The sequence below is a fragment of the Colletes latitarsis genome, chromosome 1, assembly GCF_051014445.1.
Source record: "Colletes latitarsis isolate SP2378_abdomen chromosome 1, iyColLati1, whole genome shotgun sequence".
Lineage (NCBI taxonomy): Eukaryota > Metazoa > Arthropoda > Insecta > Hymenoptera > Colletidae > Colletes > Colletes latitarsis.
The window spans coordinates 12,914,002-12,935,490 of NC_135134.1; the positions used below are offsets into that span (position 1 = coordinate 12,914,002).

Genomic DNA, 21,489 nt, shown 5'->3' on the forward strand with positions numbered 1-21,489 from the left:
GCTTATCGTCGTCACGCGTAAATACGTGACGGCCGAATAGGCCGCGAGCGAAGCGTCGCAGAATCCATGCAATTCTACTGACACCGTATCAGCTCCGAAACGTATCCATCTAGGAATTTTTAGCTCCTTTAAGCTGCTCCAATCCGTACAGAACGCATTCCACGTTTTTTGCGTATTCGCGGAGATTTGATCGTCCCACTGGATTTTCTCCAGCCACTGAGACTGCATCAAAATCTTCGCGCGAATTACAACCGGCGAGAGCCAGCCGAGCGGATCGAAGAGCTTGGCAATTTCCGAAAACAAATTTCTTTTTGTCATCGGTGATGCCGAGGGTTGGAACCGTTGGAGATTGAAATAGAAATAATCTCCAGACGGTATCCATCGTAAACCGAGCGCTTTTAGTTCAGAATCATCGAACAAAGTGAGGTCAACGGCGTGGGAGTGAGCGCTGTGGGGAATATTTCGCAATAATTGTGGCGAATTTCCTGCCCACTTCCTCAGCTCAAACCCGCCTCCTTGGAGGAGCTCGCAGACTTGTGTGCGGATTTTCTCCAACAAGGATTTATCAGGTGCTCCCAGGAATACATCGTCGACGTAAATGTCCTTCTCGAGAATCGGAGCGGCAAGCGGAAATTTCTTTCCATCCTGTTCCTTTAATTCGAGGAGGGTACGCATCGACAAGTACGGGGCGCACGCCGTTCCGCATGTAACGGTATTTAACTCGAACGCTACCAGCTGTTCGGTTTCGGGTGCATTCCATACTATGCATTGAAAACGACGATCCTCAGGGGCGACGAGAATCTGTCGAAACATCTTCTCGATATCAGCCACCAACACGTATTCGTACAAACGCCATCTCGTTAATACCGAGGTAATATCGTTTTGTAATTTCGGACCTACGTGTAGGATGTCGTTTAGGGAGCGTCCACCCACTGTCCTGCTGGTCGCATTAAAGACGACTCGCAATTTGGTGGTCGCGCTGTCCGTGCGAATGACCGCTCGGTGCGGAATGTAAAGTCTAGTTTGGTCAATAGGTTCGATACGCGACATATGACCTAAAGACTCGTATTCCGCTAGAAACTCTGCGTATTCTTTACCGAGAGTCGGATTCGTGTCCAGTTTCTTCCTCAGCCTTGTGAGAGCGTAAAGCGCGATATGGAAGGAATTTCCCAACGCTTCTTCCGGTCTCGGGCAATTGAGGGGGAGTCGGACTACAAACCGCCCAGTTTCGTCACGGGTAACGGTTTTTTGAAAGAATGCTTCGCACTCCTCTTCTGCTTTGGTATGCGTGGAGGTTGCGGGAATTTCTTCCATTTCCCAGAACTTTCGAACCGCTTGATCCAGCGATTCGAGTACGGTGCAGTGCAGCGACTGCACCGTGTTCTGCGCACCACTTGCTGCGTTTGTCGGCCCGGATATCACCCAGCCGAATGCAGTTTCTTGTGCAATGGGACCTGCATCGTTTATGCGACGGAATCCCGCTCGCATAATCTGTGCGTATAAGTCCGCACCGATCAAAATTTCAATGGTTTGATCCGATGCGGGGTCGGGGTCGGCAAGCGGTAATTCCAGGAACGCTTCGTATCCGAGCGTTCCTACCGATGGAGTCGCGTAGGTCGTGATTTGAGGCACGACGTACGCATCAGCCACACACATCGGTTTCTCACCGTCTTTTGCGCCGAGACTCATTCCGACACTGTACTTTATCGATCGGGTTCGGTCACCCCCTAGGCCCGTCACCGTAGCTGGGGTTTTCCTCCGCGCGAGTTTGAGGTCATTCACCAAACTCGCGGATATGAAGGACGTTTCCGATCCTTGATCGAGTAGGGCGCGCGCGATTCGCGTCGTGCCATTTTTGCCGAACACTTTAACTCGGGCGGTCGCTAATAGCACTGGCCTCGGTGCGCCTGTATCAAGAGCGGTACAGTGCGACGTAGAGGCGGGCGTTGTTTTAGCACTCGCCGAAGTGTTGGGTTTCGGCCTCGATTTCGTAGGCCGACGGGATTGGTCATTAAGACGCCGCTCTTCCCGGTTGCCGACCTCACTTTTTGGTTACGGCTTAGTCGGTTGAGCTTCCCGTTTTACCTCGAAGTGCAGCAGGGAATGGTGCATCCCGCCGCACGTCGTACATGCCGTGGAGTTTTTGCATTTGGTCACCGTATGAGTGGTGCCCAGGCACTGGATGCACCACCGGCGACCTTTCACATACTGACTGCGCATTTTTGCAGTCAATATTGCAAAATTTCGGCAGTTCGGCAAACTGTGCGGCCCGTTACAGAATCCGCACAATTGAGTGGGCGTTGTTCCAACCTGCCTGACGTTATCGGAACCCGTTCGTCGTGGCTGTTCAGCCTGGACGTTTTCCATGACAACGTTATGGCTTCTCACGTTCTTCGAGGCGGCGCTGACTTCCCACGCCGCGCTTCGATTACGCGTGGATTTTGTTGGAAGCCCCAAGGCAGCTTTTCTGCGCTCCTCGTTCATGGAGAGCAAGGCACGTGACCGTTTGTCCACGAATTTCCTTACGTCCTCGAACGTAGGATAATCGGGCGAGAGGTCTAGCGTTTTTTGCCATTCCAGCTCCATTTCGGGGGTGAAGTGTTGCTTCACCCAATGAGCGAGCAGCCAGTCTCGTTGCTGTTCTGGTGTGCCCTTTGTATCCAGAACAGCGATTGCTTGGGTGCAACCCACGGTCACTTGTTGCATGCTGGACAAGTCGTTCATATCGATGGGCTTCAGATATAGAAGCTTGTCCAGTAGTTTCCCAGTGACTATGCGTGGGAGGCCGAATTCGGTCTTCAGCCTCGTCCACGCTTCCGTGAAGTTGCGACCCACGACTGGAAGGGAAGCAACGATTGCTGCAGCCGGCCCCTCAAGGCAGGCATTTAGAAAATACAATCGTTGGATGTCTCCCAACGCAGCATTGTTAATTACCCCGGCGGTAAACAGATCCTCAAAGTGTTTCCACTCTCGAGGATCACCTCCGAATTTGGGTATTCGCTGCTTGGGGAGCTCGATCGGTACGTTGCATGGTTCGACCGATACCGCTGTTCTTTTGTCAGTGGTGAGTTGGTCGATTTCCGTGCTTACGAGATCCATGTATTCGTGGAAATCGTTTTCGGCGGCTACGATAATATTCTGTTTAAAGAAATCGTAGTTTTGTCTTTGCGCCGGCTTTAAGAGCTTGCGCACGGCCGTATACCGATCGTTTAACTCCTTCCATTGTGTTTTGGCAAAATCGAGCTTTTCCTCGAGAAGTCTCACCGAGTAATTCGCTCTGCCAGTTTTCCTCAGGTTAGTACCCAATTTGCTTAGGCGGTAGGTGATTTCGCACATGGTCTCTATGTGCTCATCAGCTTCCGTCCACATGGTTTCTTTAGCCACGGCCATTGTTGGGTTTTATCGAGGATTAATCAGCTCGAACTAACCTCTCACGTGGATATTCGACACGTGTGATTTACTGTACCTTTCCCAATTCCTCTCAACCTCGTGTTAAATCCGGCTCGAAGGACCTTTGTTAAAATAGGTACGAGTATGTGCAAAGGTTGTGAAAAGACCTTGTCTCGTACCCTTTAACGAAGTTTGGTCCGGATCACGAGGGATTGGGAATATGGGGGAATGTGAATGTACAGTTTATAATTTTCTTTCGCCTAGTCCAATGGACTGGCCGTTTATTAAGATGAAAGATTCAAAAATTAAATAAACGTAAAAAAGAAAATTAACGAAAATTAAATTTATATTTGTGATTTTTTAAAAATTGCAGGAAAAAACCCCGAGCTGATGGCTCGGGAAAAAAACCTGCGCCGCCGTCGGCCCCTACGGCTCTCGTCTCGGTCTTCTGTAATCAAAAGAAATACCGAAATCCGGCGGTTAATACCTGACAACGCTCGGTGCGTCGTCTGACTCGCTCTAATCCCCTCGCTCCTCCTTCCGTTTACGGTAAACAGGAGCGGGATTCTTACACAGCGATACACAACTGTGTTAGTGGACTGTATTATTATTTCAACGTTTCAGATTTTGGAAACGTTGAATTGCAGATGGGGAAGACGAGATTCGAATGTCTATCTTCCCACTGCTGCAGGCTTGGTTTTTGCAGGAGAGGACAACAAGTGGAGGTTGTAAGGCTCCAAAGGTTGTCAACTCCGCGGTCCCTCGCCGTTCCCTGGTCCGTACGGGACCGGTGTGATGCAGAGCCTTAACTGCGCAGAAGCGACTGATTATTAAGGTTCTAACACCACGGGTCCCTTTGAACGTAGTTCTACGTCGAGTGTCCGTACCCACTGACGATCTGGAACCCACGCTCGAGCAGGTCGAAACTAGCCGAGATATTTACCCAGGGAATGCCAATAAGGCCCCTATCGGGTGTTATCCCAAACTTTTGTTTCGACCCTGGAAAACGACGAACCCAACCCAGGGATTTTGCAACGAAGGCTCCCTGTAGGTTGGGGTTCTGAACCGTACAATAGCCAAGCAGAGAATCAAGAAATTCTCTCGGTTCTCAAACACGACCACTGATTTCAGCAATACGTGTTTGTCCGTCACAACGGTGGCGATAATCAAGCACTGTTTAAGTGCAATCTGATTATATTCAGCCACCGATGGCGGGTTATGAAAATTACTCAAGTTATCGAGTAAATTTTCCCGTTCCTATGGTTCAGTTACCGCGGAAATCGAGATATTCTCACGAAACCGTAGGGTACGAAATTCGACTGGACGTGATTCTTTCGAATCCGCAGCAGTCTCTGTCTTGTACCGTTTCGGTTAAGTGGATCCACGATCGTATTAGACGAATCTAATTAATCGTATGTATCGATTCCGACAGATTGACGAGGTCGGCTCAGGCGATCCGCACTCGTCGAGAACCAGATAGCAAGTGCTCCCGAGACATACCTGCTTAACCGTGGCCACGAGGGAGGGGAAATTTTCATCTCGTGGCGCTATCTGGTCTAAGCTGTCTGTCTCTTATTAATTTTGTATCCTCTCTGTAATTTTGGCGTATGAACACGTGTTCTCAGGGAACCGTTACTAGGCCGATCGCGTGATTTGTATCGAAAGTAAGTTTGTAGTTTTTCTACACGGTATTGCTCGAAACATATTACGCCGCAGAGAAGGCTCTGGAATGTCGCGTAAACTGAGAATACCGTATAAGAAACTTTCTGCTTTTTCTATCGATCACGCGACGGTTTAACCGACTTTTCAAACAACGAATTAACGCGTTATTTAAACAATTCGAAACCAGGTTTAATTGACTGTTTCAGTGTGGTCCCACATTACTACGTGATCCAAACCAGAAGAAGCCCAGGATCTGGCCCACAGGTATGCGAAAAATGCGAAAGTGCGAGCCAGATGAGGGCAAATCCCAGACCTAACCAAGACATAACCGGCGTTATCCTCTAAAATATTAATCGCAACCAGGTTTAATTGACTGCTTCGTTGTGGAACCTCATTACTACGGGATCCAAACCAGAAAAAACCCAGGATCTGGCCAACAAATATGCGAAAAACGCGAAAGTATGAGCCAGATGATTGGAAGTACCAGAACTAACCCAGACATAGCCAGCGTTATCCTCTAAAATACTATTCGGAACCAGCTTCTATTGACTCTTTCAGTGTGGTAATACATTACTACGTGATACAAACCAGAAAAAGCCCAGGATCTGGCCAACAAGTATGCGAAAAATGCAAAAGCACGAGCCAGATAAGGGCAAATCGCAGACTTTACCGAGACATAACCGGCGTTATCCTCTAAAATATTAATCGCAACCAGGTTTAATTGACTGTTTCGGTGTGGTACCGCATTACTACGTGGTCCGAGCCAGAAAAAGGCCAGGATCTGGCCAACAAGTATGCGAAAAATGCGAAGGTGCGAGCCAGATGAGGGCAAATCCCTGACCTAACCGAGACATAACCGGCGTTATCCTCTAAAATATTAATCGCAACCAGGTTTAATTGACTGTTTCAGAGTGGTCCCACATTACTACGTGATCCAAACCAGAAGAAGCCCCGGATCTGGCCAACAAGTATGCGAAAAATGCGAAAGTACGAGCCAGATGAGGGCAAATCCCAGACCTAACCGGGAGATAAACGGCGTTATCCTCTAAAATATTAATCGCAACCAGGTTTAACTGAATGTTTCGGTATGGAACCCCATTACTACGGGATCCAAACCAGAAAAAACACAGGATCTGGACAACAAATATGCGAAAAACGCGAAAGTATGAGCCAGATGATAGCAAATACCAGAACAAACCCAGACATAGCCAGCGTTATCCTCTAAAATACTAGTCGGAACCAGCTTCTATAGACTGTTTCAGTGTGGTACCACATTACTACGTGATACAAACCAGAAAAAGCCCAGGATCTGGCCAACAAGTATGCGACAAATGCGAAAGTACGAGCCAGATGAGGGCAAATCGCAGACATAACCGAGACATAACCGGCGTTATCCTCTAAAATATTAATCGCAACCAGGTTTAATTGACCGTTTCGGTGTGCTACCGCATTACTACGTGACGCAAACCAGAAAAAGCCCAGGATCTTGCCAACAAGTGTGCGAGAAACGCGAAAGTATGAGCCAGATGATTGCAAATACCAGAACTAACCCAGACATAACCAGCGTTATCGTCTAAAATACTAATCGGAACCAGCTTTTGTTGACTGTCTCAGTGTGGTACCACATTACTACGTGATCCTAACAATAGAAAAACACAGGGTCTGGCCATTCAAGTATGCGAAAAATGCGAAAGTACGAGCCAGATGAGGGCAAATTGCAGACTTAACCGAGACATAACCGGCGTTATCCTCTAAAATTTTAATCGCAACCAGGTTTAATTGACTGTTTCAGTGTGGTACCACATTACTACGTGATCCTAACAATAGAAAAACACAGGGTCTGGCCATTCAAGTATGCGAAAAATGCGAAAGTACGAGCCAGATGAGGGCAAATTGCAGACTTAACCGCGACATAACCTGCGTTATCCTTTAAAATACTATTCGGAACCAGGTTTAATTGACTGTTTCGGTGTGGAAACTCATTACTACGGGATCCAAACCAGAAAAAACCCAAGATCTGGCCAACAAGTATGCGAAAAACGCGAAAGTATGAGCCAGATGATTGCAAATACCAGAATGAACCCAGACGTAACCGGTGTTATCCTCTAAAATATATATCGAAACCAGCCTTCATTGACTGTTTCAGTGTGGTACCACATTACTGCGTGATCCAAACCAGAAAAAGCCCAGGATCTGGCCAACAGGTATGCGAAAAATGCGGAAGTACGAGCCAGATGAGGGCAAATACCAGACATAAGTCAGACCTAACCGGCGTTATCATCTAAAATATTGATAGAATCCAGGTTGAATTGACTATCTCAGTGCGGTACCACATTAATACGTGATCCTAACCAGAAAAAAGGCCAATAGCTGCCCAACTAGTATGAGAAAAATACGTAAGTACGAGCCAAATAACGGCATATCGCAGAACTAACCGAGACATAACCTGCGTTATCCTCTAAAATACAAATCGGAACCAGCTTTTATTGACTGTTTCAGTGTGGTACCACATTTCTACGCGATCCAAACCAGCAAAAAGCCTAGGGTCGGGCCAACAAGTATACGAAAAATGCGAAAGTACGGGCCAGATGAGGGCAAATCCCAGACCTAACCGAGACATAGCCTGCGTTATCATCTAAAATACTAATCGAAACCAGCTTCTATTGACTGTTTCAGTGTGGTTCCACATTATTACGTGATCCAATCCAGAAAAAGCCCAGGATCTGCCCAACAAGTATGAGAAAAATACGAAAGTACGAGCCAAATGAGGGCAAATACTAGACCTAACCCAGACATAACCGGCGTTATCCTCTAAAATATTAATCGCAACCAGGTTTAATTGACTGTTTCGGTGTGGTACCACATTACTACGTGGTTCGAGCCAGAAAAGAACCCAGGATGTGGCAAACAAGTATGCCAAAAATGCGAAAGTATGTGGCAGATGATTGCAAATACCAGACGTAACCCAGACATAACCAGCGTTATCCTCCAAAATATAAATCGCAACCAGATTTAATTGACTGTTTCAGTATGGTTCCGCACTACTACGTGATCGAAACCAGGAAAAGGCCAGTATCTGGCCAACAAGTATGCGAGAAATGCGAAAGTACGAGCCAGATGGGGGCAAATCCCAGACCTAACCAAGACATTACCGGCGTTATCCTCTAATATATTAATCGAAACCAGGTTTAATTGGCTGTATCGGTGTGGAACTTCATTATTACGGGATCCAAACCAGAAAAAACCCAGCATCTGGCCATCAAGTATGTGAAAAAAGCGAAAGTATGAGCCAGATGATTGCAAATACTAGAACTAACCCAGACATAACCAGCGTTATCCTCTAAAACACTAATCGCAACCAGGTTTAATTGACTGTTTCGGTGTGGAACCGCATTACTACGTGATACAAACCAAAAAAAGGCCAGGATCTTGCCAATAAGTGTGCGAAAATTGCGGAAGTACGAGACAGATGAGGGCAAATCCCAGACCTAACCGAGAAAAAACCGGCGTTATCGTCTAAAATATTAATCGCAACCAGGTTTAATTGACTGTTTCGGTGTGGAACCCCATTACTACGGGATCCAAACCAGAAAAAACACAGGATCTGGCCAACAAATATGCGAAAACGCGAAAGTATGAGCCAGATGATAGGAAATACCAGAACAAACCCAGACATAGCCAGCGTTATCCTCTAAAATAGTATTCGGAACCATCTTCTACTGACTATTTCAGTGTGGTACCACATTACTACGTGATGCAAACCAGAAAATGCCCAGGATCTGGCCAACAAGTATGCGAAAAATGCGAAAGTACGAGCCAGATGGGGGCAAATCGCAGACTTAACCGAGACATAACCGGCGTTATCCTCTAAAATATTAATCGCAACCAGGTTTAATTGACTGTTTCGGTGTGCTACCGCATTACTACGTGACACAAACAAGAAAAAGCCCAGGATCTTGCCAACAAGTGTGCGAGAAACGCGAAAGTATGAGCCAGATGATTGCAAATACCAGAACTAACCCAGACATAACCAGCGTTATCGTCTAAAATACTAATCGGAACCAGCTTTTATTGACTGTCTCAGTGTGGTACCACATTACTACGTGATCCTAACAATAGAAAAACACAGGGTCTGGCAATTCAAGTATGCGAAAAATGCGAAAGTACGAGCCAGATGAGGGCAAATTGCAGACTTAACCGAGACATAACCGGCGTTATCCTCTAAAATTTTAATCGCAACCAGGTTTAATTGACTGTTTCAGTGTGGTACCACATTACTACGTGATCCTAACAATAGAAAAACACAGGGTCTGGCCATTCAAGTATGCGAAAAATGCGAAAGTACGAGCCAGATGAGGGCAAATTGCAGACTTAACCGCGACATAACCTGCGTTATCCTTTAAAATACTATTCGGAACCAGGTTTAATTGACTGTTTCGGTGTGGAAACTCATTACTACGGGATCCAAACCAGAAAAAACCCAAGATCTGGCCAACAAGTATGCGAAAAACGCGAAAGTATGAGCCAGATGATTGCAAATACCAGAATGAACCCAGACGTAACCGGTGTTATCCTCTAAAATATATATCGAAACCAGCCTTCATTGACTGTTTCAGTGTGGTACCACATTACTGCGTGATCCAAACCAGAAAAAGCCCAGGATCTGGCCAACAGGTATGCGAAAAATGCGGAAGTACGAGCCAGATGAGGGCAAATACCAGACATAAGTCAGACCTAACCGGCGTTATCATCTAAAATATTGATAGAATCCAGGTTGAATTGACTATCTCAGTGCGGTACCACATTAATACGTGATCCTAACCAGAAAAAAGGCCAATAGCTGCCCAACTAGTATGAGAAAAATACGTAAGTACGAGCCAAATAAGGGCATATCGCAGAACTAACCGAGACATAACCTGCGTTATCCTCTAAAATACAAATCGGAACCAGCTTTTATTGACTGTTTCAGTGTGGTACCACATTTCTACGCGATCCAAACCAGCAAAAAGCCTAGGGTCGGGCCAACAAGTATACGAAAAATGCGAAAGTACGGGCCAGATGAGGGCAAATCCCAGACCTAACCGAGACATAGCCTGCGTTATCATCTAAAATACTAATCGAAACCAGCTTCTATTGACTGTTTCAGTGTGGTTCCACATTATTACGTGATCCAATCCAGAAAAAGCCCAGGATCTGCCCAACAAGTATGAGAAAAATACGAAAGTACGAGCCAAATGAGGGCAAATACTAGACCTAACCCAGACATAACCGGCGTTATCCTCTAAAATATTAATCGCAACCAGGTTTAATTGACTGTTTCGGTGTGGTACCACATTACTACGTGGTTCGAGCCAGAAAAGAACCCAGGATGTGGCAAACAAGTATGCCAAAAATGCGAAAGTATGTGGCAGATGATTGCAAATACCAGACGTAACCCAGACATAACCAGCGTTATCCTCCAAAATATAAATCGCAACCAGATTTAATTGACTGTTTCAGTATGGTTCCGCACTACTACGTGATCGAAACCAGGAAAAGGCCAGTATCTGGCCAACAAGTATGCGAGAAATGCGAAAGTACGAGCCAGATGGGGGCAAATCCCAGACCTAACCAAGACATTACCGGCGTTATCCTCTAATATATTAATCGAAACCAGGTTTAATTGGCTGTATCGGTGTGGAACTTCATTATTACGGGATCCAAACCAGAAAAAACCCAGCATCTGGCCATCAAGTATGTGAAAAAAGCGAAAGTATGAGCCAGATGATTGCAAATACTAGAACTAACCCAGACATAACCAGCGTTATCCTCTAAAACACTAATCGCAACCAGGTTTAATTGACTGTTTCGGTGTGGAACCGCATTACTACGTGATACAAACCAAAAAAAGGCCAGGATCTTGCCAATAAGTGTGCGAAAATTGCGGAAGTACGAGACAGATGAGGGCAAATCCCAGACCTAACCGAGAAAAAACCGGCGTTATCGTCTAAAATATTAATCGCAACCAGGTTTAATTGACTGTTTCGGTGTGGAACCCCATTACTACGGGATCCAAACCAGAAAAAACACAGGATCTGGCCAACAAATATGCGAAAACGCGAAAGTATGAGCCAGATGATAGGAAATACCAGAACAAACCCAGACATAGCCAGCGTTATCCTCTAAAATAGTATTCGGAACCATCTTCTACTGACTATTTCAGTGTGGTACCACATTACTACGTGATGCAAACCAGAAAATGCCCAGGATCTGGCCAACAAGTATGCGAAAAATGCGAAAGTACGAGCCAGATGGGGGCAAATCGCAGACTTAACCGAGACATAACCGGCGTTATCCTCTAAAATATTAATCGCAACCAGGTTTAATTGACTGTTTCGGTGTGCTACCGCATTACTACGTGACACAAACAAGAAAAAGCCCAGGATCTTGCCAACAAGTGTGCGAGAAACGCGAAAGTATGAGCCAGATGATTGCAAATACCAGAACTAACCCAGACATAACCAGCGTTATCGTCTAAAATACTAATCGGAACCAGCTTTTATTGACTGTCTCAGTGTGGTACCACATTACTACGTGATCCTAACAATAGAAAAACACAGGGTCTGGCAATTCAAGTATGCGAAAAATGCGAAAGTACGAGCCAGATGAGGGCAAATTGCAGACTTAACCGAGACATAACCGGCGTTATCCTCTAAAATTTTAATCGCAACCAGGTTTAATTGACTGTTTCAGTGTGGTACCACATTACTACGTGATCCTAACAATAGAAAAACACAGGGTCTGGCCATTCAAGTATGCGAAAAATGCGAAAGTACGAGCCAGATGAGGGCAAATTGCAGACTTAACCGCGACATAACCTGCGTTATCCTTTAAAATACTATTCGGAACCAGGTTTAATTGACTGTTTCGGTGTGGAAACTCATTACTACGGGATCCAAACCAGAAAAAACCCAAGATCTGGCCAACAAGTATGCGAAAAACGCGAAAGTATGAGCCAGATGATTGCAAATACCAGAATGAACCCAGACGTAACCGGTGTTATCCTCTAAAATATATATCGAAACCAGCCTTCATTGACTGTTTCAGTGTGGTACCACATTACTGCGTGATCCAAACCAGAAAAAGCCCAGGATCTGGCCAACAGGTATGCGAAAAATGCGGAAGTACGAGCCAGATGAGGGCAAATACCAGACATAAGTCAGACCTAACCGGCGTTATCATCTAAAATATTGATAGAATCCAGGTTGAATTGACTATCTCAGTGCGGTACCACATTAATACGTGATCCTAACCAGAAAAAAGGCCAATAGCTGCCCAACTAGTATGAGAAAAATACGTAAGTACGAGCCAAATAAGGGCATATCGCAGAACTAACCGAGACATAACCTGCGTTATCCTCTAAAATACAAATCGGAACCAGCTTTTATTGACTGTTTCAGTGTGGTACCACATTTCTACGCGATCCAAACCAGCAAAAAGCCTAGGGTCGGGCCAACAAGTATACGAAAAATGCGAAAGTACGGGCCAGATGAGGGCAAATCCCAGACCTAACCGAGACATAGCCTGCGTTATCATCTAAAATACTAATCGAAACCAGCTTCTATTGACTGTTTCAGTGTGGTTCCACATTATTACGTGATCCAATCCAGAAAAAGCCCAGGATCTGCCCAACAAGTATGAGAAAAATACGAAAGTACGAGCCAAATGAGGGCAAATACTAGACCTAACCCAGACATAACCGGCGTTATCCTCTAAAATATTAATCGCAACCAGGTTTAATTGACTGTTTCGGTGTGGTACCACATTACTACGTGGTTCGAGCCAGAAAAGAACCCAGGATGTGGCAAACAAGTATGCCAAAAATGCGAAAGTATGTGGCAGATGATTGCAAATACCAGACGTAACCCAGACATAACCAGCGTTATCCTCCAAAATATAAATCGCAACCAGATTTAATTGACTGTTTCAGTATGGTTCCGCACTACTACGTGATCGAAACCAGGAAAAGGCCAGTATCTGGCCAACAAGTATGCGAGAAATGCGAAAGTACGAGCCAGATGGGGGCAAATCCCAGACCTAACCAAGACATTACCGGCGTTATCCTCTAATATATTAATCGAAACCAGGTTTAATTGGCTGTATCGGTGTGGAACTTCATTATTACGGGATCCAAACCAGAAAAAACCCAGCATCTGGCCATCAAGTATGCGAAAAAAGCGAAAGTATGAGCCAGATGATTGCAAATACCAGAACTAACCCAGACATAACCAGCGTTATCCTCTAAAACACTAATCGCAACCAGGTTTAATTGACTGTTTCGGTGTGGAACCGCATTACTACGTGATACAAACCAAAAAAAGGCCAGGATCTTGCCAATAAGTGTGCGAAAATTGCGGAAGTACGAGACAGATGAGGGCAAATCCCAGACCTAACCGAGAAAAAACCGGCGTTATCGTCTAAAATATTAATCGCAACCAGGTTTAATTGACTGTTTCGGTGTGGAACCCCATTACTACGGGATCCAAACCAGAAAAAACACAGGATCTGGCCAACAAATATGCGAAAACGCGAAAGTATGAGCCAGATGATAGGAAATACCAGAACAAACCCAGACATAGCCAGCGTTATCCCCTAAAATAGTATTCGGAACCATCTTCTACTGACTATTTCAGTGTGGTACCACATTACTACGTGATGGAAACCAGAAAATGCCCAGGATCTGGCCAACAAGTATGCGAAAAATGCGAAAGTACGAGCCAGATGGGGGCAAATCGCAGACTTAACCGAGACATAACCGGCGTTATCCTCTAAAATATTAATCGCAACCAGGTTTAATTGACTGTTTCGGTGTGCTACCGCATTACTACGTGACACAAACAAGAAAAAGCCCAGGATCTTGCCAACAAGTGTGCGAGAAACGCGAAAGTATGAGCCAGATGATTGCAAATACCAGAACTAACCCAGACATAACCAGCGTTATCGTCTAAAATACTAATCGGAACCAGCTTTTATTGACTGTCTCAGTGTGGTACCACATTACTACGTGATCCTAACAATAGAAAAACACAGGGTCTGGCCATTCAAGTATGCGAAAAATGCGAAAGTACGAGCCAGATGAGGGCAAATTGCAGACTTAACCGAGACATAACCGGCGTTATCCTCTAAAATTTTAATCGCAACCAGGTTTAATTGACTGTTTCAGTGTGGTACCACATTACTACGTGATCCTAACAATAGAAAAACACAGGGTCTGGCCATTCAAGTATGCGAAAAATGCGAAAGTACGAGCCAGATGAGGGCAAATTGCAGACTTAACCGCGACATAACCTGCGTTATCCTTTAAAATACTATTCGGAACCAGGTTTAATTGACTGTTTCGGTGTGGAAACTCATTACTACGGGATCCAAACCAGAAAAAACCCAAGATCTGGCCAACAAGTATGCGAAAAACGCGAAAGTATGAGCCAAATGAGGGCAATTCCCAGAGCTAACCGAGACATAACCTGCGTTATCCTCTAAAATACTAATCGGAACCAGCTTTTATTGACTGTTTCAGTGTGGTACCACATTACTACGTGATCCAAACCAGCAAAAAGCAAAGGATCTGGCCAACAAGTGTACGAAAAATGCGAAAGTACGGGCCAGATGAGGGCAAATCCCAGACCTAACCGAGACATAGCCTGCGTTATCATCTAAAATACTAATCGGAACCAGCTTCTATTGACTGTTTCAGTGTGGTTCCACATTATTACGTGCTCCAAACCAGAAAAAGCCCAGCATCTGCCCAACAAGTATGAGAAAAATACGAAAGTACGAGCCAAATGAGGGCAAATACTAGACCTAACCCAGACATAACCGGCGTTACCCTCTAAAATATTGATCGCAACCAGGTTTAATTGACTGTTTCGGTGTGGTACCACATTACTACGTGGTTCGAGCCAGAAAAGAACCCAGGATGTGGCAAACAAGTATGCCAAAAATGCGAAAGTATGTGGCAGATGATTGCAAATACCAGACGTAACCCAGACATAACCAGCGTTATCCTCCAAAATATTAATCGCAACCAGATTTAATTGACTGTTTCAGTATGGTACCGCACTACTACGTGATCGAAACCAGAAAAAGGCCAGGATCTTGCCAATAAGTGTGCGAAAATTGCGGAAGTACGAGCCAGATGGGGGCAAAGCCCAGACCGAACCGAGACATAACCGGCGTTATCCTCCATAATATTAATCGCAACCAGGTTTAATTGACTGTTTCGGTGTGGTACCACATTACTACGTGGTCCGAGCCAGAAAAAGGCCAGGATCTGGCCAACAAGTATGCGAAAAATGCGAAGGTACGATCCAGATCAGTGAAAATCCCTGACCTAACCGAGACATAACCGGCGTTATCCTCTAAAATATTAATCGCAACCAGGTTTATTTGACTGTTTCGGTGTGGAACGTCATTATTACGGGATCCAAACCAGAAAAAACCCAGCACCTAGCCAACAAGTATGCGAAAAAAGCGAAAGTATGAGCCAGATGATTGCAAATACCAGAACTAACCCAGACATAACCAGCGTTATCCTCTAAAACACTAATCGGAACCATCTTTTATTGACTGTTTCAGTGTGGTACCACATTACTACGTGGTCCAAGCCTGAAAAAGGCCTGGATCTGGCCAACAAGTATGCGAAAAATGCGAAAGTACGGGCCAGATAACGGCAAATCCCAGACCTAACCGAGACATAACCTGCGTTATCCTCTAAAATACTATTCGGAACCAGGATTAATTGACTGTTTCGGTGTGGAATGTCATTACTACGTGATACAAACCAGAAAAAGCCCAGGATCTGGCCAACGAGTATGCGAAAAATGCGAAAGTACGAGCCAGATGAGGGCAAATCCCAGACCTAACCGAGACATATCCTGCGTTATCCTCTAAAATTTTAATCGCAACCAGGTTTAATTGACTGTTTCAGTGTGGTACCACATTACTACGTGGTCCTAACAATAGAAAAACACAGGGTCTGGCCATTCAAGTATGCGAAAAATGCGAAAGTACGGGCCAGATGAGGGCATATCCCATACCTAACCGAGATATAACCGGCAATATCCTGTATAATATTAATCGAAACCAGGTTTAATTGACTGTTTCGGTGTGGAATGTCATTATTACGGGATCCAAACCTGAAAAAACCCAGGATCTGGCCACAAGTATGCGAAAAATGCGAAAGGACGAGCCAGATGATGGCAAATCCCAGACCTAACCGAGACATAGCCGGCGTTATCCTCTAAAATATTAATCGCAACCAGGTTTAATTGGCTGTTTCAGTGTGGTCCCACATTACTACTTGGTCCAAGCCAGAAAAAGGCCAGGATCTGGCCAACAAGTATGCGAAAAATGCGAAAGTACGGGCCAGATAAGGGCAAATCCCAGACCTAACCGAGACATAACCTGCGTTATCCTCTAAAATACTATTCGGAACCAGGTTTAATTGACTGTTTCGGTGTGGAATGTCATTACTACGTGATACAAACCAGAAAAAGCCCATGATCTGGCCAACAAGTATGCGGAAAATGCGAAAGTACGAGCCAGATGAGGGCAAATTGCAGACTTAACCGAGACATAACCGGCGTTATCCTCTAAAATATTAATCGCAACCAGGCTTAATCGACTGTTTCGGTGTGCTACCGCATTACTACGTGACACAAATCAGAAAAAGCCCAGGATCTTGCCAACAAGTATGCGAGAAACGCGAAATTACGATCCAGATTAGTGAAAATCCCAGACCTAACCGAGACATAACCGGCGTTATCCTCTAAAATATTAATCGCAACCAGGTTTAATTGACTGTTTCGGTGTGGAACCTCATTACTACGGGATCCAAACCAGAAAAAGCCCAGGATCTTGCCAACAAGTATGCGAGAAACGCGAAATTACGATCCAGATTAGTGAAAATCCCAGACCTAACCGTGACATAACCGGCTTTATCCTCTAAAATATTAATCGCAACCAGGTTTAATTGACTGTTTCAGTGTGGTCCCACATTACTACTTGGTCCAAGCCAGAAAAAGGCCAGGATCTGGCCAACAAGTATGCGAAAAATGCGAAAGTACGAGCCAGATGATGGCAAATCCCAGACCTAACCGAGACATAACCGGCGTTATCCTGTAAAATATTAATCGCAACCAGGTTTAATTGACTGTTTCAGTGTGGTCCCACATTACTACTTGGTCCAAGCCAGAAAAAGGCCAGGATCTGGCCAACAAGTATGCGAAAAATGCGAAAGTACGAGCCAGATGAGGGCAAATTGCAGACTTAACCGAGACATAACCGGCGTTATCCTCTAAAATATTAATCGCAACCAGGCTTAATCGACTGTTTCGGTGTGCTACCGCATTACTACGTGACACAAATCAGAAAAAGCCCAGGATCTTGCCAACAAGTATGCGAGAAACGCGAAATTACGATCCAGATTAGTGAAAATCCCAGACCTAACCGAGACATAACCGGCGTTATCCTCTAAAATATTAATCGCAACCAGGTTTAATTGACTGTTTCGGTGTGGAACCTCATTACTACGGGATCCAAACCAGAAAAAGCCCAGGATCTTGCCAACAAGTATGCGAGAAACGCGAAATTACGATCCAGATTAGTGAAAATCCCAGACCTAACCGTGACATAACCGGCTTTATCCTCTAAAATATTAATCGCAACCAGGTTTAATTGACTGTTTCAGTGTGGTCCCACATTACTACTTGGTCCAAGCCAGAAAAAGGCCAGGATCTGGCCAACAAGTATGCGAAAAATGCGAAAGTACGAGCCAGATGATGGCAAATCCCAGACCTAACCGAGACATAACCGGCGTTATCCTCTAAAATATTAATCGCAACCAGGTTTAATTGACTGTTTCAGTGTGGTCCCACATTACTACTTGGTCCAAGCCAGAAAAAGGCCAGGATCTGGCCAACAAGTATGCGAAAAATGCGAAAGTACGAGCCAGATGATGGCAAATCCCAGACCTAACCGAGACATAACCGGCGTTATCCTCTAAAATATTAATCGCAACCAGGTTTAATTGACTGTTTCAGTGTGGTACCACATTACTACGTGGTCCGAGCCAGAAAAAGGCCAGGATCTGGCCAACAAGTATGCGAAAAATGCGAAAGTACGGGCCAGATAAGGGCAAATCCCAGACCTAACCGAGACATAACCTGCGTTATCCTCTAAAATACTATTCGGAACCAGGTTTAATTGACTGTCTCGGTGTGGAATGTCATTACTACATGATACAAACCAGAAAATGCCCAGGATCTGGCCAACAAGTATGCGAAAAATACGAAAGCACGAGACAGATGAGGGCAAATCCCAGACCTAACCGAGACACAACCGGCGTTATCCTCTAAAATACTAATCGCCACCAGGTTTAATTGACTGTTTCGGTGTGGTACCGCATTACTACGTGATCCAAACCAGAAAAAGCCCAGGATCTGGCCATCAAGTATGAGAAATATGCGAAAGTATGGGCCTGCTGAGGCCAAATCCTAGACCTAACCAAGACCTATCATGCGTTATCCTCTAAAATATTTATCAAGACCAGATTTAATTGAATGTTTCAGTGTGGTACCACATTACTACGTGATCCAAACCAGAAAAAACCCAGAATCTGTTTAACAAGTATGTGGAGAATGCGGAAGTATGTGTCTGATGAGGGCAAATCCCAGGCCCAACCGAGACCTAACATGCCTTATCCTCAAAAATAATGATCGAAACCAGGTTTAATCGACTGTTTCAGTGTGGTACCACATTACTACCTGATCCAATCCAGAAAAAGCCCAGGATCTAGCCATCAAGTATGAGAAATATGCGTTAGTATGAGCCCGCTGAGGGCAAATCCTAGACCTAACCCTGACCTAACATGCGTTATCCTCTAAAATATTTATCGAGACCAGATTTAATTGAATGTTTCAGTGTGGTACCACATTAGTACGTGATCCAAACCAGAAAAAACTGAGGATCTGTTCAACAAGTATGTGGAGAATGCGAAAGTATGTGCCTGATGAGGTCAAATCCCAGGCCTAACCTAGACATAACATGCGTTATCCTCTAAAATATTCATCGCAACCAAGTTTAATGGACTGTTCCAGTGTGGTACCACATTACTACGGGCTCCAAACGAGAAAAAAACCCAGGATCTGTACAACTAGTATGTGAAGAATGCGAAAGTATGAGCCTGACGAGGGCAAATCCCAGACCTATCCCAGACTTAACTTGCGTTATCATCTAAAATATTGACCGAAAACTGTTTTAATCGACTGTTTCAGTGTGGAACCACATTACTACGTGATCCAAAACAGAAAAAGCCCAGAATCTGGCCATCAGCTATGAGAAATATGCGAAAGTACGAGCCTGATAAGAGCAAATCCCAGACCTAACCTAGACATGCGTCATCCTCTAAAATATTGATCGAAACCAGGTTTAATGGACTGTTTCAGTGTGGTACCACATTACTACGTGATCCAAACCAGAAAAAACCCAGGATCTGTTCAACAAGTATGTGAAGAATGCGAAAGTATGTGTCTGATGAGGGCAAATCCCAAGCCCAACCTAGACATAACATGAGTTATCCTCTAAAATATTGATCGAAACCAGGTTTAATTGACTGTTTCAGTGTGGTACCACATTACTACGTGATCCAAACCAGAAAAAACCCAGGATCTCGTCAACAAGTATGTGCAGAATGCGAAAGTATGAGCCTGACGAGGGCAAATCCCAGACCAATCCCAGACATAACATGCGTTATCCTCTAAAATATTGATCGAAACCAGGTTTAATGGACTGTTTCAGTGTGGTACCACATTACTACGTGATCCAAACCAGAAAAAGCTCAGGATCTGGCCATCAGGTATGAGAAATATGCGAAAGTATGAGCCTGCTGAGGCCAAATCCTAGACCTAACCAAGACCTATCATGCGTTATCCTCTAAAATATTTATCAAGACCAGATTTAATTGAATGTTTCAGTGTGGTACCACACTACTACGTGATCCAAACCAGAAAAAACCCAGAATCTGTTTAACAAGTATGTGGAGAATGCGGAAGTATGTGTCTGATGAGGGCAAATCCCAGGCCCAACCGAGACCTAACATGCCTTATCCTCAAAAATAATGATCGAAACCAGGTTTAATCGACTGTTTCAGTGTGGTACCACATTACTACCTGATCCAATCCAGAAAAAGCCCAGGATCTAGCCATCAAGTATGAGAAATATGCGTTAGTATGAGCCCGCTGAGGGCAAATCCTAGACCTAACCCTGACCTAACATGCGTTATCCTCTAAAATATTTATCGAGACCAGATTTAATTGAATGTTTCAGTGTGGTACCACATTAGTACGTGATCCAAACCAGAAAAAACTGAGGATCTGTTCAACAAGTATGTGGAGAATGCGAAAGTATGTGCCTGATGAGGTCAAATCCCAGGCCTAACCTAGACATAACATGCGTTATCCTCTAAAATATTGATCGAAACCAGGTTTAATGGACTGTTTCAGTGTGGTACCACATTACTACGTGATCCAAACAAGAAAAAGCCCAGAATCTGGCCATCAAGTATGAGAAATATGCGAAAGTACGAGCCTGATGAGAGCAAATTCCAGACCTAACCTAGACCTAACATGAATTATTCTCTAAAATATTGATCGAAACCAGGTTTAATGGACTGTTTCAGTGTGGTACCACATTACTACGTGATCCAATCCAGAAAAAGACCAGGATCTCTTCAACAAGTATGTGAGAAACGCGAAAGTATGAGCCTGATGAGGGCAAATCCCAGACCTATCCCGGACATAACTTGCGTTATCCTCTAAAACATTGATCGAAACCAGGTTTAATGGACTGTTTCAGTGTGGTACCACATTACTACGTGATCCACACCAGAAAAAACCCAGGATCTGTTCAACAAGTATGTGAAGTATGCGAAAGTACGAGTCTGATGTGGGCAATTCCCAGGCCTAACCTAGACATAACATGCGTTATCCTCAAAAATATTGATGGAAACCAGGCTTAATTGACTGTTTCAGTGTGGTACCACATTACTACGTGATCCAAACCAGAAAAAGCCCAGAATCTGGCCATCAAGTATGAGAAATATGCGAAAGTACGAGCCTGATGAGAGCAAATCCCAAACCTAACCTAGACCTAACATGAATTATTCTCTAAAATACTGATCGAAACCAGGTTTAAACGACTGTTTCAGTGTGGTACCACATTACTACGTGATCCACACCAGAAATAACCCAGGATCTGTTCAACAAGTATGTGAAGTATGCGAAAGTATGAGTCTGATGTGGGCAATTCCCAGGCCTAACCTAGACATAACATGCGTTATCCTCTAAAATATTGATCGAAACCAGGTTTAATGGACTGTTTCAGTGTGGTACCACATTACTA

General features: G+C 44.6%; 2 protein-coding genes across 2 annotated transcripts; both read right to left on the reverse strand.

The window, feature by feature from the left end:
* Positions 1-398: 398 nt before the first annotated feature.
* LOC143342851 (uncharacterized) lies at positions 399-1,689 on the reverse strand. Its single transcript, XM_076767139.1, has 3 exons — positions 901-1,689; positions 513-603; positions 399-448 (listed from the first exon to the last, which is right to left on the reverse strand). Exons 1-3 carry the CDS (start codon positions 1,687-1,689, stop codon positions 399-401), a joined length of 930 nt encoding a protein of 309 aa, XP_076623254.1.
* Positions 1,690-2,052: 363 nt separating this feature from the next.
* On the reverse strand, positions 2,053-3,390 carry LOC143342869 (uncharacterized). Its single transcript, XM_076767158.1, has one exon. The coding sequence runs from the start codon at positions 3,388-3,390 to the stop codon at positions 2,053-2,055; it is 1,338 nt and encodes a 445-aa protein (XP_076623273.1).
* Between the last annotated feature and the right edge of the window lie 18,099 nt (positions 3,391-21,489).